This window comes from Papio anubis, chromosome 4, assembly GCF_008728515.1.
Source record: "Papio anubis isolate 15944 chromosome 4, Panubis1.0, whole genome shotgun sequence".
Taxonomy (NCBI): Eukaryota; Metazoa; Chordata; class Mammalia; order Primates; family Cercopithecidae; genus Papio; species Papio anubis.
This window is the reverse complement of record NC_044979.1, coordinates 141,891,939-141,910,582: the sequence shown is the minus strand read 5'-3', so window position 1 is coordinate 141,910,582 and position 18,644 is coordinate 141,891,939. Positions and strand designations below refer to the sequence as shown.

The window sequence follows — 18,644 nt, the reverse complement described above, 5'->3', positions numbered from 1 at the left end:
TATGTGGACTTTACTGATTATACTTCAGTAAAACTTTTAAAAAAATAAGGAGAGTAGTTTAAGAGGGTTAATCATATGTCTAGGTGAGCTGTTCAAGAGAGATGAAAATAAGGACTAAGTAAAGGCCATTCGCATGGTGATTGGTGGTTACATGAGAGTAGTTGGATCGGAAAAAAACAATGCGAGTTATTAAAGAATTGGCCGGAAAGTCATTAAAAAAATTGTCAGTTTTAAAGCCTAAAGCTGTTTTGGCATGATTCGTTTAAAAGAGGTGTTTTATGTATATATTCCTACCTTTATTTGCACAAGCCTTTATGTGTTTCTGCTTTATAGATTGTATATTTAATATTTATTTTATTTTAGTTAGATACTTACATTTCATTTTTAATGTTTTTTTCTCTACAGAGGGATTGAAGTCTCAGGTTGCCCGCCACAGTCTGAACTACATACAGGAGATTGGAAATGGGTGGTTTGGAAAGGTAAGATGCTCTTCACTTCTGTTTGTTTCCCTCTGAATGATACTGTGTTCAATGCAGGGCGGTGAAGAATTATGTTGTGTGGAGTTCCATGTGCCCTGTGGCCCTGCAGTACTAATTGAGTTTTCCCATTCCCCCTGTGGCAGCGTGGGGGCGTGAGATTCAGCCTTGCTGTGTGTCGAGCCTTTTCCGGGAAGGTTGTCTTATGGCTTACAGGCTGTTATAATAAAATATCATAAACTGGGTGGCTTATAAACAACAGAAATTTATTTCTCACAGTCCTGGAGGCTGGGAAGTCCGAGATCGAGGTGCTGGCTGACTCAGCATCAGGTGAAGGTGGCACCTTCCTGCTGCGTCCTCCCGTGGTTGAAGGGCAGGGCAGCTCTCTGGAACCTCTTTTGGAAGGATGCGAATCCCATTTGCTCTCAAAGGCCCTCCTCCTCTCCATCACGTTGGTCATTAGGTTTCAGCTTACCAATTTGGAGAGGACACAGGACACAAACATTTTGACCATAACAAAGGCCTTAAAAAAAAAAAGTATCAGAGACTTTTCTAATTGTTGACATAAGAAAGTAAGAAGGGAAAAGAAACCTGGAATCTTAGCAGCTTCAGCTTTGTATCCTCCTCAGGTTAGATTGTTTTTTTAATCCCTTCCCCTTATAGCACTTAAGCCACTTTAGAACTGTAAATACAGTCTTACAACGAAGACCATGATGAAGAACTAGCCTTGTCTCATAGCCTGTCAAGTGGCCTGTAGTAACAATGCTTTGTTGATCTTTTTATCGTAGATGGCTCAGAAGGAGTAATCTACACCCATTTCCACAGTACCGCAGTCGTGCCCTGTGAGAGGTTCCTAATGGAGTAGGGATTACATCGTAAGCAGGGTGCTTATGATGGGAGGATGCACTTCCCAGTAGTCAGCCATCTGCTGCTGCCTCTCCTTCCCTTCAGCATTGTCTATATCTTTCATGTCCTCCTAACTGTATGAGTTCTCTTCCGCACCATTCAGCAAAACCTGTTACGTAGCAGCCATTGTTACTGGTGCTAGGGGCACGATGTGGAGGAAGATGAATCAAATCTTGACCTAAGTGGAGTCCTGTATGAGAGATAAAACAACACCCTGTCTTCACAAGGCTTAGATATCTAGTTGGGAGGGTCACACAGCAGACAAGTTGTGGGAGGTGGGCTCAGAGAGGTAGAGGGCAGGCGGGTGATCTGGGATATTGTGTGCCTAGAGACTGCCTTACTCAGAGTGAAACAGGGAAATACTCTGGTGCTTGAGAGATCGTGATGTAATTGAGTGACATTTTTAAAAGGATCACTCTGGAAGTCATAGAGGGGAAAGGTAAAAGCAGGGAGGAGATGGACTAGAAGGCTCCTACAGGCATCCAGGGAGAGGCCCAGGCAGCTTGAACCTGGATGGTAGCGGTGTGGCAGCAAGAAGTGGTGGGACCCAAGACAGATGTTCAGACGAGAGCATGTGGGTGCAGACTTAGGGGGGATGAGACTTGGACTGTGGAGGAAAGGCAGTCAGGTTGACTGCTGAGGGCCTGATGAATTGGAAGAACGGAGTTGCTGTCAACTGAAATGCAACAGACACTGCAGGAGAGGGAGGAGGAGGAGGAAATCGGGAGTTCACCTTTGCTATGTCAGATGTGAGTCGGCTGTTAGACAACTCAGTGGGAGCACCAAGTAGCTGAACTGGAAATGCAGAGCAAGAGTTGAGGAGAGAGGGTCCAGGCTGGAGATGCAAATCCGAGTGATCTCACTGTTAGAATGTATTCAAAGCTAGGAGACTAGGTGAAGTCATGGAGAATTTCAAAGTGGAAACCAGGGGGAGGCCCTATATCAGGGAGAGGCCAGTGCAGTCAGGGAGAAGCAGTGAGGAGGGAGAAGCCCAGGAGATAGGAGTCTTCTGAAAGTTCCAAGATTAATTGTAGTAATGCTGCAACTTACAAATGGAGGAAGATGAAGCCTGGGAGAATGAGGATTCAGCAGCGTGAGTTCCTTGGCATCCTTGAAAGAAACTGCTCAGGGGGAAATGGTGATGGCACATCCTTGTGTGGAATGGATTCAAGAGACAAAGAGGAGACAGTGCATTTAGACAACTCTCTTGAGTTTTACTCCTCAAGGAGCAATAGGCCGGACACAGTGGCTCACGCCTGTCATTCCAGTGCTTGTGGAGGCCCAGGTGGGGAGGATCATTTGAGGCGAGGAGTTTGAGACCAGCCTGGGCAACATCACACAACCCCATCTCTTAAAAATAATTAACTGAGTGGGGTGGCACATGCCTGTGGTTCCAGCTACACGGGAGGCTGAGGCAGGAGGAACACCAGGGCCCAGGAGTTCGAGGCTGCAGTGAGCCATATTTGCACCACTATGCTCCATACTGGGTGACAGAGCAAGACTGTCTCAAAAAAAAAAGGGGTGATTTAGTTAATTATCAGAATTTCTTGTTCTCCATTTTTCCGTCCTTATATTTCTAATAAACACATTGAGTTCCGTTCAGGTTCTTACTCTATTTTCAGGACATTAAAATTAATCTATTTTAAAAGGAACTATTTTAAAAGAAGTCTTTTTGATCATTCTCTCTTTTTTTTTAATCATTCTCTAGAGTTAAATAAAAACCTTTATTCTCATTTTCATCTTAAATATTGCACTTTGGAATACCTTGGCATTGTCCTGTTTTATAAATTATTTAGCATTTCCCTTGTAGCTAGTTCTTATGTGAGGCGGCACATTCTCATTTCATGTTCTGTGGATTTCAGTGGGATGTTTTGAAGGGAGTGTTGGTAGGAGATCAAGGCCGGGTATCATTGGATGGAGTGCGATAGGTTTTTAAGTTTCAGGGCAATGATTGATTGTAATTAACATCTGTCAGTTTACTTCTCATATGTGTAGCAGACTAAATAACAAAACTTAGTGGAAGTGTTTTTGAGGAACATGTGAGTTATGTTGGAACTGAACATATAAATTGCACTTCTGTGAAGTAATAATGTCCCTGAAGTAGAATACATTTTTAAATAAATCAAATACAAATAAGTATAAATACATTTTTCAATAAATGGAAAAGAAATATACGTAAATATGTGAATATTGTAAATATCTGGTGAATGGTTTAAAATGGTCCTTTTACTGAAGAAAAATATTTTGAGTTTTCCAAGCTTTTGGTGAGTTAGTATGTAAAAGAATAGAAGGTCACCTGCTTATTGCTTAACTTGTTCACCTGTATTCCATTTCCTGGTAAATACGACAGACTCCTTTATTGTTTTGATGGAAATGACACAAAAAACTGTTCTTTGATTTTAGGTTCTCTTGGGAGAGATTTACACGGGCACTAGCGTAGCGAGAGTCATCGTGAAGGAGTTAAAAGCAAGTGCCAGCCCAAAGGAACAAGATACTTTTTTGAAAAATGGAGAACCTTATTAGTAAGTAAACCTTGTCATGTGTTCTGTAAGGCTAGTCTGTGGTCTGTTGAAAGTCAGGTGTTTAAAACTACTGTGGGATTTCTGCCTGCAACGTACATGATTAAATAAGTTCCAGGGTCTCATAAGACCCAAAATGTCCAGGCATCATCTGAAAATCACTTAGCATTCCAAGAACCAGGAGAACTCAGCCTAAACCAGAAAAGACAACAGATTCCAACACAGATGACAGAGATGTTAGAATTACCCAACAAGAATTTTAAAGCTCTCATCATCAAAATGCTTTGTGAGCAATTGCATCACATTTAAAACAAAAAAATACAGTCTCAGCAGAGAAAGAGAAAACATTAAGAAGACCTAAATGGAAACCTCAGGACTGAGAAATACAGGAACTCATCATTTCAGTTACAGCCTCAGGGACATGGGGAAATATAACAAAAGATCCAGCATTATTCATGTCATAGATGTCTCAGAAGGAAAGGAGGTAGAGGATGGGGCTGAAAAAGAATTCAAAGCAATAGTGGCTAAAATTTTCTACATTTGGAAAAGAAAAAGCCTACAGATTTAAAAAATTGAGAAAATGCCAAACAGGATCAACCCAAGGGAATCCGTGCCAAGACACATAGTCAAACTTCTGAAAATGAAAGACAAAAAAAATCCTTAAAGCAGGGAGACAGAAACAGCACTTGACCTGTAGGGGGAAGCAATGTGAAGGACAGCCGATTTCTCATCAGGAACCTGGAGGCCAGAAGGAGTCGGCACATTTTTCACTTTTCTAAAGAAAAGAACTCTGAAATTCTTTCTCCAAAGAAAATATCCTTCAGGAATGAAGGGGGAATATCAAGACATTCTCAGATGAAAGAAAACTAAGAGAATTTATTACCAGCAAACCTACCTTAAAAGAATGACAGTTTTCTAAATAGAAATGATAAAAGGAGGCATCTTGGAACATTAGAAAAGAAGAAGGAGCAACAAAAAGAACAAAAATATGGCTAAACTTCCTTTAAAAAACTGATAAATTGTATCATCAAAATTAAAAACATTTGCTTTGTGAAAGACCTTGGTAACAGTGAAAAGACAAACCACAGACTGGGAGAAAATAGCTGGAAACCACGTAGCTGACATGGGACTCATATCTAGAATGTATAAGAAACTCTCAAAACTCACAGAGAAAAAATAACCTAATTCGAAAATTGCCAGAAGACATTGAGACATTTCACCAAAGAGGAGATAACATGGATAGCAAATAAGCACATGAAAAGGTGTTCAGTATCACTAGCTACTAAAGAAATGAATTAAGATTCCTTCATACCTGTTAGGAAAGCTATAATGAAAAAAGTGACAATACCAAATGTTGGCAAGAATGTGGAGAAACTAGATCCCTCATACATTGCTGGTGGAAATGTAAAGTGATAGAGCCACTGTAGAAAATAGCTTGGCAGTTGCTTAAAAAAACAAAACATACGTTTAGTTATATATTAGCATTAGTTATACATTCTCCAGAGGGACAGAACCAATAGGATGTGTATGTACGTGTATATCTAGAAAGAGACGTTTTTAAAGGAATTGGCTCATGAAGTTATGGAGGCTGGGAAGTCTAGAGTCTGCAGGGTGAACCAGGAGGCTGGAGACCCAGGGAAGAGTCAATGTTATAGTTCAAGGCTGAAGGCCCTCTGCTGGCAGAATTCCTCCTTCTGTGGGGGAGTTCAGTCTTTGTTCTGTTAGGGTCTTCAGCTGATAGATGAGGCCCACCATTGTTGCAGGATCTGCTTTACTCCAAGTCCGCCGATTTAAATAATGATCCGCCAGGCACGGTACTTCAGGTCTGTAATCCTAGCCTTTTGGGAAGCTGAAGCTGAAGGATTGCTTGAGCCCGGGAGTTTGAGACCAGCCTGGGCAATGAGGTGAGACCCTGTCTGTACAAAAAAATAAAAATAAATTAGTTAGGCATGGTGGCACCACGCACCTGTAGTCTCAGCTTCTCAGGAAGCTGAGGCAGGAAGATCAGTTGAGCCCAGGTGTTCAAGGCTGCAGCGAGCCATGATCACACCACTGTACCCTAACTTGAATGACAGAGTGAGACCCTGTCTCGGTAGGTGGGTAGGTAGGTACGTAGGTAGGTAGATAGATAGATAGGTAGGTAGGTAGGTAGGTAGATAGAGACAGACAGTAATTTCATGAAAAAACACCCTCACCAAAACGTAATAAGGATAATATTTGACCAAATACCTGGGCACTATGGCCCAGCCAAGGTGACACAAAATTAACTGTCACATCATACAACGCAGCAGTTGCACCCCTTGACATTTATTCCAGAGCAGTGAAAAACTTACTTCCGTACAAAAACGCTTGCATGATTGTTCATAGCAGCTTTGTTTGTAATAGCCAGCAGTTAGAAAAACTGACATGTCCGTCAGTAGGTGAGTGGTTCAGCAAAGCGGTACATTCCTGGAGTACTGCTCCCACATTAAAAAAAAAAAAAAAAAAAAAAAAAAAGAACCATTGACACATGGAACACCTTGGATGATCTCAGGGGGATTATGTTGAGTGAAAAAATCAATCTCAGAAGGTCACATACTATACCGATTCCATTTATATAATAATCTTAGAATTAGAACATTCTAGAAATGGAGAACAGGTTAGTGGTTGCCAGCGGTACACATGGGTGGGGTGGGAAGATCTTCGTGGTGATGGGATAGTTCTGAGTCTCCATTGAGGTGACGGTTACACACATCTGTGCACGGGCAGACCCGGGAAGGAACCCTTTACACACTTTATCACAGTGGCAGGTCCCGGGTTTGGGTTGTACTGTACGTCATTGTATCAGATGGAACCAGCAGGGGAAACTGGGTGAAGGGTAAACCAGACCTCTCTCTGCTGTCTTTGCCAACTCCTGTAAATTCATAATTGTATCCAAATAAAAGATTTTGTTTTTGTTTTTTAAAAAAAAAAAAAACAAAACAAACTTATTTTGGCATACCTTTTATTTAACTGTATTTTATTTTGGACACAGTATTTTCCAAAAGGAGTTTGCATATACTGTGGAAATGTATGGAAAAGAATGTATAAGCTAGATAGCCTGAAGGAGAAACTGAGTTATTGAATATCTGGATTGAAATACATATTGAAGTTGTCTTGTTGTTGTCGCTGTTTTGAGACAGGGTCTTGTTTTGTCCCCCAAGCTGGAGTGCAGTGGTGTAGTCATGGCTCACTGCAGCCTCCACCTGCTGGGCTCATGCGATACTCCCAGCTCAGCCTCCTGAGGAGCTGGGACCACAGTTACGCATCCCCACACCCAAATAGTTTTTCCGTCTTTTGTACAGATCAGCTCTCCTTTTTTTGTCCTGGCTGAAATACTTATTGAATTTGTATATACAGTTGGCCTTCTGTATCTACGGGTTCTGTATTCATGGATTCAACCAATGGTGATTGAAATTATTTTTAAAAAATATTAAAAATATTGAAAATATTTAAAAATAGAAATAATTCAATAGTAAATTTATAAACAATACAGTATAACAGTTTTTTACATAGCATTTACATTGTATTAGGTATTACAAGTAATCGAGATGATTTATATGGGCGGATGTGCGAAGGTTATGTGTTGATATGACACCATTTTATGTTAGAGACTTAAGCATCTTTGGTTTGGATTTGGGTATCTTCAGGGATTTATTGAACCAGTCTCCCACAGGTACTAAGGGATGACTGTATAGTCTGCCCTCTTTTAAATGCTGCTTTAAAATATTATCTCTAAACTTAAATTACTAAAGATAAAAATTCTTGAGGCCAGGCATGGTGGCATGTGCCTGTAATGGCAGCTATTTGGCCAGCTGAGGTGGGAGGATCCCTTGAGCCCAGGAGTTGGAGGCTGCAGTGAGCTATGATCCCACCACTGTACTCCAGCCTGGGTGACAGAACGAGACCCTGTCTCTTGAAAAAAAATTTTTTTAATTTCTTATGTTAAGATTTCTTTTTTAATTTGTGAAAATATTCACTTGATTGGCTTTGAATTACTTACTAGATAACTTAGTATACACCTTTTAAGTATAATCTTCATGATCTTTTCAGCCTGTCATTTATTTAAATATTATATAAATTATTATGAAAAAATTTGGATTACTGTATGAATAATTTTGTTATTATGCTTTTGTTTGAATAATGTTGTTATCATGCTTCCTGATGAACAATATTATGGCTTTTATTTTTCCCAGTATTCTTCAGCATCCAAATATTCTTCAGTGTGTTGGACAGTGTGTAGAAGCGATCCCCTACCTCCTGGTGTTTGAGTTTTGTGACTTGGTAAGTTTTTAGAAGGAATTCAAGTTCGAGCATTCTAAGGTTGTACTCAAGCATTTTTGACAGATGGACATGCTGGATGAGGGGTTGCTTTCATGTCTGTCCCCCACTTGAAGAACTTTATGATGCGTTACTTTTATTACCTTTGGTGATAGTGACAGTGTTGACTGACACTTACATAGTGGTTTGTTACACTCCAGTCCCTGTGCTAACCTATTTAGTTGCCTTACCACACTTAATGATAACAAACTCCAGAGTTAGGTGCCAATATTTGTCCATACTTTACATGTGATGGCCATGTTGTGGATCAAGTGTGTAGCAGAGCCAGAGCCAGAGCTTGGATCTAGATGTGCCCCTCCTAAGAGCTTGAACTGGGCTTGAAACATCTTGAAACACTTCAACCCCCTGAGAGCGCTGAATCTCTTTACCTCAAGTACTCCTGATCCGTCAGCATCTGAAAATAGCAAATGTATGTGACATTTATATGTTTAAAGAATTAAATTTATTTTCTTAAAAACTTTATTTCTTAGCATGATAATATTATTTATTGAGACAGTTGGAAAGATTGTTCTTTGTGCAGTTTTATGAATAATTTCAATAGTAATTTCTATGTGAAATTTCCTCTGAACATCTTTTCCCGCATGCAGAAGATTTCGTCTTTTTTAAAAGCCCATTTTTAGCATGTAATTGTTATCTTCCAAAAACAGTGGTGAGCTGTTAATTGGATGAGTCAGGTTTTAATGGATTTCTTTGCATCATCTCAGTTTTCAGAACATTAAAACTTCCGTGGCTGTGCATAGAAAAATAGGAGTACCCCAAAACAAATTCCCAGTTAAGTCAAATAACATTTTCATCTGTTTAAATAAAGAACAGTAAGCATCGTGATTTTTTTGTTTTAATTCCTAAGTGTGATTCGAATATTTCTCTCATTGGCAGAGGTGGTTGATTAATAAACTTGGTAACACTAGCTTTCGTTGGATTATGTAATAGTGACCCTCAAATATCTGTGGCTCATAGCAACTAAGTAGTTCTTGCTCGTCTTAGGTGTTGGCTTTGAATCAGCTGTGGCTCTCTTCTGGGCTGCGTTCGTCTTCACTCCAGGATCAGTGTTTTTTCGTGCCTGTAGATGCTGGAAAAGAAAAAAGAAAAAGAGGCCGGGCGCGGTGGCTCAAGCCTGTAATCCCAGCACTTTGGGAGGCCGAGACGGGCGGATCACGAGGTCAGGAGATCGAGACCATCCTGGCTAACACAGTGAAACCCCGTCTCTACTAAAAATACAAAAACTTAGCCAGGCGAGGTGGCGGGCGCCTGTAGTCCCAGCTACTTGGGAGGCTGAGGCAGGAGAATGGCGTAAACCCGGGAGGCGGAGCTTGCAGTGAGCTGAGATCCAGCCACTGCACTCCAGCCTGGGCGACAGAGCAAGACTCCGTCTCAAAAAAAAAGAGAAAAAAAAAGAAAAGAAAAAAAAAAAAGAAAAGAAAAAGTGTATTCTGATGTCGTTCCTTAAAGTATTGTTTCTGGGTCCTCTGGGTCAAGTTTGTGAGGTTGTTTAAGTCTCTCGTGTCTTCTGATTTGGGGGAAGGAGTGTGGAGGGGGTTTGAGTCAGTTTTCTGTCGGTTACTGAGAGAGGCTCTGGTTATAGATTTTCCTTATAATTCTGGTTGTTTTTACATTTTGGTGCCGTTATGTAGGCATGAACATTTAAGGTTGGTATAATTTCCTGTAATTTGAACCTTCTGTCATTATGAAGGGGCTCTCTTTAAGGTTAAAAGCGTTAATAAAGATAAAGTCTGCTTTTATTGATACTGATATAGTTAGACCAACTTTCTTTTGGTTAGAATTTGCCTGTCAAATTATATTTTTGTCAATCCTTTTCTTTGGTTTACACCTCTTGTAAATAGTTTGTTGTTAAAAATTTTTTAAATCTTGCAATCTTGGTCACTTAAAATGGAATATGTAGTTCATTTACATTTCTTGTAATTAGTGCGATATTTGTAATTTTATCTACCTATTTGGTATTCTTTTTTGTACTGTTTTACAATTTTTCTTCTTTGCTTTTTTTCTATTCTTCTTTGGAATTCTCAATTGTTTTTGTTTGTTTCAATTTTCCCCATCTACATGATATTTTCCTTAATTTTTTGTGTGGTCACACTAGAAATTACAACATGCACATTTTTTAACCTAACAAAGTCTAAAATTAATATGTTAATCCTGTCCCAAAGGAGCTGGAACCTCCTAGAGCTCTCTCTCCATGTAAGGAAAACTGGAATTACACCTACTTTTGTGGGCCACCCCATATTCTCTGCCATTGTGGAGGGTGCTTATTCATTGGACACTTAACTGGAGTAAGGCAGCTGCACCCTGGAGATGCTGAGACTCAGTGTGCTTGTCCTCCAGGTCCCCCAGTGAGAGGTGACACATGATCAATTATTTAGTAGAGGTGTGAGAGCTAAGAGGAAGGAGTTCGCACTGGGATTTCTCAGGGGTTTATTGCATATTATTATATAATTGGTTTTGATAATCTCAACATGATCAGAGTTATAAAATGTATGATCCTAGGTTATTGTGATATAAAAATAGCTTCCTTTTAGTCTAGCTCTGTGTGACCCATGGTAGGTGATTTTGGCACTGACACAGAATCAACAAAAAAAAGTTAGGACACAGAGACGTGCCCTTAGGTGACGAGGCAAGTCTGCTTGTCAGAGGCCCACTATTCTGAGATGTTTCATGTTGCCTTTTTTGGTCCCTAAGCTCCTTATATTAATTATAAATAACAGTTGAGGCATATTCTTTGTGAGTGACCATCACAGAAATAGAGCTGGAGTCAGCGTCTATTTGACAATCGCCCGTTTCCGGGCTGATGGAAGTGGCTTGGAAAACTATCTCATATGTTTTAGCATTTTCCAGTTCTTCTTTGCCCGTCTGCATCTGTCCCTGAAAGTTCCAGTAGACAATGTTAGTTTTTTCATACAATGGTCAAAGACCTTGGCCACTCCGCTTCATGTTTTTTTCTGAATGGGTTCAGAAGATGGGCTTTGTTTTAATGCTATTTTAATTTATTTTTTATAGCAGCTGTCCTTTTTGGGAGTAGTAATTTAACCTGTTTTATAAAGAAACACAAAAACATAGCGAAATAACTCCTTATGTTACCACAAATGACCCAGTATTAACAAAATTCTAGAGTATTATTTATATCTTTATCTTTGTACAGACATCATTTTTATGAAAATATAAGAAATACATCTGTTCTTTAACTCAGCATCCTTGTAATTTTTTCCCCAGCCATTTTAGAGCTCAGACTTAAATACATGTTATTCAAATACTTAGACTAAGTAGTCAAAGCGTAGTAACTTTTACCGAGATTTGATTGGCTCTTATACTTTGGGGTGAATATTATACACACAGCCTTCTAGAATGAACAGATGTGACTTCATGAAACACATTTTATGTGACCCTCGTAAGTCACTCGGGGATGTTCACTTATGAACATCCCGAGGAGCTCTGGACCCCACCAAAAACTTCCACTGGCAGTGCAGAGCTAATAGCTGTGTTTAATTGTACATTGATCAATACAATTTTTTAAACAATCATTGTTCCTCAAATAATTAAAAATACAATTACTATATGATCCAGCCAGTTCCACTTCTGGGGATATATACAAAAGAAGTGAAAGCAGACCCTTAGGCAGATATTTGAACACGTTATTCACAATAATGGATTATTATCGAAACCACTATTCACAGTAGCTGGGAGGTGGAAGCGGCCAAGTGTCCATCGATGGGTGAATGGATAAACCAAATCTGCTCTGTGCAATAGAGGATTATTAAAAGGAAGGAAATTCCAACACAGGCTACAGCATGAATGAACCTTGAGGCCATTATGCGAAGTGAAACAAGCCAATCACAAAAAGACAAGTTCTGTGTAATTCTACTTACAGGAGGTACCTAGAGTAGTGAGATTCTTAGAGACAGAAAGTGGAAAGGTGGGTGCCAGGGGCAGGCTGGGGCTGGGAAATGGGGAGTTGTTTAATGGGTGCAAAGCTTCAGTTTTGTGAGTTGAACAAGTTCCGGAGGGGGCTGGCGGTAATGGTTGTGCAGCAAGGAGAATGTTCTTAACTCTGGAACCGTAAACTTAGACATGGTTACAATGCCAAGTGGTATTTTATGCATTTTTTTTTTACCCCAGTAGAAAAAAGATGGATAATTACCTCCCACAATTTAAGGCGCCGTGTCAGGTGTTACCTGTGTTAAGAGGAGGCTAGGATGCCCTTTGGAAATCTTTGGTTATCACTTGGCATGGCCAGTCTTATGTCAGGGTCAAGGTCATAAACACAGGGTGCCACCAACTTGTCCAGCGGTGAGAGGTCACAATTGTTTCCTTGGTCAATTTCATACATATCACTTCTGGGCCCTCGTAAACTTGAAGAGGAACAGATTTTCCAGCAGCAAGGACTAGGGGCCTGACAGGGTTCTTGACACTGAAGTCCAGTTTCTCTGGGCTCCCACTGTGTGGCAAGAGCGGTCAGGTAGCACCAGCCCAGGGAGCCAGAGAGGATATCCACCTGAAGGGACCAAGGGTTGTCCCATGGGACACACCAAAGTCTCACTTTGACACTGAGCCTGGATGACCCAAAACCTGCCCAGGAACAGGCCTTTCTGATCAGAGGGGCATAACCCAAGGCAGGACCTGCCCCCTGGCCACAGTCCAAAGGACACAGAGGGCAGCGGACCGGGCTCTGTAAAAAGCCGCTGTGGCCATGGTGAAGGACTGGCTATCTCTGCCTGTCTTAGCAGGTCAAGAGCGATTGAATGAACAGTGGCCTTTTCAGTCGTCATCCTGCAGTCATCGTGCCCGGTGATAACATCTCCCAAATAGAAAGGAGAACATATTTTTGCACTTACTTAATTCCTTGTGAGATGGAATTAACCAGCCTGTTTTTAAAAGGCACTTAATCATGGAATTTTTATGAAAGTAAATGAAAACTCTTCTGAGTGCTTTTGGTAACTGGCCTGCAGCCACAGATTTGCATTGCTGACGGAGGCAGTGTTTATGAGAGGAGCCAAGAGATGACTGGAGGGTGTTTTATAGAACTTGTTGCCATGGCAGGTACACACCGCTCTCACGTGAATATCAAGGCAATGAGACTTTTGATTAAGGATCACTCACTCAACAAAAGTGGATTGAGCAAATTCAAAGTGCCAGAAGCTGCCTGGTGCTTTGAGGAACACAGAAGTGAATAAGCCCCTGACTTGCCTGCTCTGATGTTCGTTCTGCCACTCACTGGTTTATCACCTTGGAAAATTCCTTAAACTCTTCTGTAAAATGGCAGTAATACTGTCTCCCCTTAGAACTGCCCTGATCATTAAGTAAGATGATGGATGAGATTACCGAGCACAAGGAGTAAGTCATGGCCATTTTTAGTTATTAAAATTGATTGATTCTAATTATTAAATAAATAGAAGTACGGGAGTCCTAACCAGCATCACTGGGGAAGGCTTTGCAAAGGAAGTGTGGAGACGGACGTTGTGCCCTGGTGGCGAGGCCGGCTGGGTCTGTTGGGAAGGCTGAAGAGGAAGGGGTAAGGACAGGGAACAAAGCACTCTGGAGACCGGGCTGCCGGCGGGGGAGAAAGAGGAGGATGTAGACTAACCTTTGCCACATCCTAATCTTTCTTATTGGTCAGCAATTTCTTCAGCTCCATTACCTGGCTCTAGAGCAGATGATACTGTGTTCTTGAATGTTGTATACTGAGCTCTTTTACTAAATTCAGCCAGTAAAACACGGAATCAGTTTCTGAAGGCAGTTCGCAGTGGAGAACGGGAGGGCGCCCACTGGCTGTTCTTTGACAGCAGCGTGTTGCTCTGTGGGACTTGCACTCTTCCATCTCTCATGAAGAGCGGTGACTTGGGGGCAGAATCAGAGGAGCTTAGACTCTTGGGCTCTTAGACCTGGAAGGAACCTTGGCCACTGCCCACAGCGGGGAGTACGATGGGGAAGGTCTGAGCTTTCTGGGTCAGGCCTGGTGCTGGGCATTTAATGTGTGTTCCGATCGAGTGAGTTGTCTTGACAATGCCGTGAGACGCGTAGGAGTAGCTTCAGTCTACAGATGAGGAAACTGAGGCTGAGAGAGGGAAGGGACTGACCGAAGAATCAGACCCAGGCCGCTGTGTCAGGGTTGGTGCTGGACTAGCCTGAGGGCGCAGTTACTAGTGCCAAAGTGAGTGTGCTTATGGGTGGCTTGATTTTATTCTAATTTTATTGTATTGTTTTAAAATTAGAGATGGGGTCTCACTATATTGCCCAGGCTGGTCTCAAGCGATCTTCCCACCTCAGCCTCCCAAAGTGCTGGAATGACCCGGCCCTGTGTGCTTTTATACCAGGTGGTTTCATGCCACCACCAGCGGGAGGCCTCCATTTTAGAATCAGCCTTTGGTGCAGAAATGCCTAATTAATGGGCAGCTCTTCTTTATGAATGTAGTTATTAATAAGCCCATGCACCAGGGCACCTCAGGTCAGCAATTTCTCCTCAGGCACCGGGCACACCAAGATGGATGACGTGTCATTGCCCCTAAGGAGCTCATGTAGAGAAGAGGGGACATGGAGTCATGGTGGAACAGGCGTGAGGAGGGCCAGGGGCACAGGTGGACGGGGTCCCTGACCAGAGCCAGCAGAGGGGAGGCCTGTGCTGGACGACCACATGGGTTGAGGTGTGGGGGTGACTGGGTGGGGTCTCTGTTCCCAGTCCCTGGGTCTGCCCTGTTCCGGTGCCTGGCCCTGTGCTGGGGCCCTGCCAATGGCCTTGGCCCTCCCCATACCTGGCTGCAGCCCGGGCACTACGGCCTTGGCCCTTGCTGACAGTCTGCTCCAGCTGCCTCTAGCCAGGCCCTTCCTGTCTTCCCTGGTACCTGCTCCCCCTCCCCTGCATTTCGTCCATCGGCACTGCTTCCCCATGTGTGTGGCCAGCCTGCTCCTAGGTCCTGTCTTCTCCCCGTCACTGCAGTGACAGGTCATCGCTGCTTATAACCAAGGTGTGCACCTGTAGCTGAAGCACCAGTGACATGGGGTGGCCGCTGTGATCTCAGCAGAGGTTCTCTGGCGCCCTCCTATGGTGCTGGGGCAGGCTGATGGGGGCCTCACTGTTGTCTGTAAAAGTCTAAAAAGAAAAACACTTTTAATAGAAAAAAAACTTACAGAAATAAAAATATTTTTGTACAACTGTACAATGTGTTTTTGTTTTAAGCTAAGTGTTATTACAAAAAGACTCAAAAGTTTTAAAAAATTAAAAAGTAAAAAAGTTACAGTAAGCCAAGGTTTATTATTGAGAAAGAACAATTTTTTATATAAATTTAGTGTGGCCTAAGTGTCTCTTGAGCCCAGGAGGTCAAGGCTGCATACAGAAATACTTGCCATCTTGTTACAGTGGCTTACACTATTCGGTGCAGTAACATGCTCTATAGGTTAGAAGCCTAGGCTGTAGCAAGAAACCACCCTATGTAGCCTTGGGGTACAGTAGGCTGACCATCTAGGTTCGTGTGACGTTTGCGCTCTGTGACGTTTGCACGATGGTGAAATTGCCTAACAACACATTTCTCAGAAGGCATCCCCAGTGTTAAGTGATACATGACTGTATTTTAACTGAGTTTTAGAATAATCTAGACTCTCTGTTCTCAAAGTAACATTTACTATACAAAGATAAACTTTCAAAGAGAATCAGATTTTACTTAAGGAATATTATTTTTGGCCGGGCGTGGTGGCTCATGCCTGTAATCCCAGCACTTTGGGAGGCCGAGGTGGGCGGATCACGAGATCAGGAGATTGAGACCATCCTGGCTAACATGGTGAAACCCTGTCTCTACCGAAAATACAAAAAATTAGCCAGGCATGGTGGTGGGCGCCTGTAATCCCAGCTACTCGGGAGGCTGAGGCAGGAGAATGGTGTGAACCCGGGAGGAGGAGCTTGCAGTGAGCTGAGATGGCGCCACTGCACTCCAGCCTGGGCGACAGAGCGAGACTCCATCTCAGGAAATAAAAAAAAAAAAGAATATTATTTTCCCAAATTAAGTGTCTTTGGCTAGCTTTAATGTACAGAGTAATGAAGTAATAAATTTAAAAGCCCAGTAAAAATGTGAAATTTCAGATTTACTCCTAAATTCATTCTTCTTAGATTATTACATGGAAATGATAGGATGGGGCTGCCTTGGGAAAACAGTTGTCCCGACTTTAACCTGTAGGGCATCATTTAGAATGTCTGCACAAGTGTTTTTTCTTTTTTCTCCCATTCATTAAGCAAATATTAAACACATGCTGTGTGCCCAACACTGTTCTAGGTTCTAGAGACACAATAGGGAATAGATGGAGTCCTAGCCATATCTAGCTTGCTTTCTAGTGGTAGAGACAGACAAAGAAAACAGCAGGGAGGAACCCAGGCTATCACGGTTGGATTTATGTTTTCAGGGACTGGCTTTGGCTGCTCAGGCGAATGGGTGCAGGGAGGCCGCAGTGGGACTGGCGCAGGCATGTCCTCAAGGTGGGGGCGTGCAGGGACCAGCACCACAGAAGCGGAGGCATGAGAGGTAGTTTGAAAACAGACCCAGAACTTGGTGACGGGTTGGATGTGGCCCCCTAGAGGCAGAACTCACCAATGACATCTTCACTTTTTGTCTGACCCACTGGGAAAACCGCGATGCCGCTTACTGAGATTGGCGGAGGTTTGTGCCGAGGACTCTTAGACAGCAGTGAGGGAAGTCGAGTCAGGAGATGAGGGGCTGGGCCGGAGAGGTGTACGGGAGGCATGGACTTTCAAGCCATGGGGTGGCTGAAATCCCTGGGCAGGGAGCGTCCCCAGGGCTGAGGACCGGGACGGAGCTCTGGGGTCCTTACGGATCAGCGAGAGGAGGGAGAGCCAGTCGGGAGGCCGAAGAAGGAGCGGCCAGTGGGAAAGGAAGAAACGCAGGAGGTTGCGGTGCCCGAAGGCTGGTGACGAAGGACGTGTTTAAGCAAGGAAGGAATGGACCCGTCTCCATTAACGCTGGTGAGATGAGACCCAGCCAGCTCTGCTTGGGGAGAAGTGGGCAGGTCACTCCTTGATAGGCCTGGCCAGAGCAGCTGCCACTGAATTGTGGATGAAAGTGCTTCTGATGGGGGCGAGGGGTTCCTCAGCAAGGAGCCAGGACCTACCAGGCTTCTGAGGAGTTTAACCACAGAGAGGAGAGAGAACTGGAGGGCTGGGGAAGGGAGGGCTGGGTTTACCTGGGAGGTGTTTGGGCGCCAGAGCAGAGAGAAGAGATGGACTCTCGAGAAGATTGAGCTTAGAAAGGCACAAGGACGAAGAATCCATGGCAACCAGAGAGGAGATGATGTATAAGGTTATGGATGCCAGTGGGTGGGGGGGACCAGTGGAGCTGAGAAAAAATAGACGCAGGCAAGAGAGCTGCTGGGAGGGAAGAGAGGCCCCGGGCTGCGCGGAGGCGTGGCGGCGTCAGCTGCCCCAGTATGCAGGTCTTCTGTTTCATTAGCAGAAGCGGGGGTGTTGCGCTGTCTGTATCATTCTTTCATCCTTTCAATAAAATTATTGAAAATTATGTTTTTTCCCCAGAATCGTCCTGTTAAACATACAGATGACTTTAATTTTTCAGTTCTAAAGCTATTTACTTGTTAACTTTTTGCACTGTTTTGAAATTAATTCATTGCTCCCAGTGTCCTGCAGAAAAGCTATACAAAGCCCGCCCTGGCCATTCGTGTCAGCATTGAGGAGGGGACTTGCAAGGAACCCATTTACAGGTGTTTGAATGACTCATTCCCCGAAGGCATTGCAGGTCACTTGCTCTGTTGCTGGAGTGCTTGGTGTAGCGCTCTGCTGCCATCTAGTGTCATAAGTTTTCTTTTGGGAGTTTTTTGGGGGGTTTTGGGAAGCTGAGAAATTTATAAAACATGGATAAAGGAATGTTTATTTTAATTCAGAATACTTTGCTGTTCTTGGTGAGCTTTTTTTCTTTAAACAATGGACCATAATAATCACCATTATTATCATCATTATATCACTAAGCACCATTAAAATACAAATGAATCAGATATCTAAATATAGGTTTGTCCGTTTTGGATAGAATGAATCAAATTTTAGTACTTGCTTAACATAAACATCTTCACTCTAATTAAAGATTTTATGTTGATTTTTCCTTTTAAACTGCGGTACCAGGGGAGCGCTACTGACCTTTCTGGAACATAGAACTGACCCTGGATCTTACACAATCCATCACAAGTCTCATCCGTGAGAACTATGACCAGGGGCCTCCAGTAATCTTTGATGTTATTCCCTATTCCTGGGTTAAAGATATTTTTGCCTGGAAGGTACTGATTTTATCTATTCTTAAGGAAAACCCCCTTCTGTTGATTATATTCTGTCCTTGAGTGAAATTTGGGAAGTGAACTATTATGGAGAGAAGAC

The 18,644-nt window shown here is 42.7% G+C and overlaps 1 protein-coding gene across 3 annotated transcripts in view; it reads left to right on the top strand.

The window, feature by feature from the left end:
• Nucleotides 1-18,644, top strand: part of LMTK2 (lemur tyrosine kinase 2) — a 111,128-nt gene that overhangs the window by 50,075 nt on the left and 42,409 nt on the right. For 2 of the 3 annotated variants that reach the window (XM_021935663.2, XM_003895719.4), the window contains exons 4-6: nucleotides 406-479; nucleotides 3,786-3,904; nucleotides 8,116-8,203. In XM_021935663.2, the coding sequence (XP_021791355.2) occupies nucleotides 406-479; nucleotides 3,786-3,904; nucleotides 8,116-8,203 (281 nt within the window). Of the gene's footprint in view, nucleotides 1-405; nucleotides 480-3,785; nucleotides 3,905-8,115; nucleotides 8,204-18,644 lie in introns of those variants that run through there. The other variant, XM_021935664.2, reaches the window with a different exon arrangement.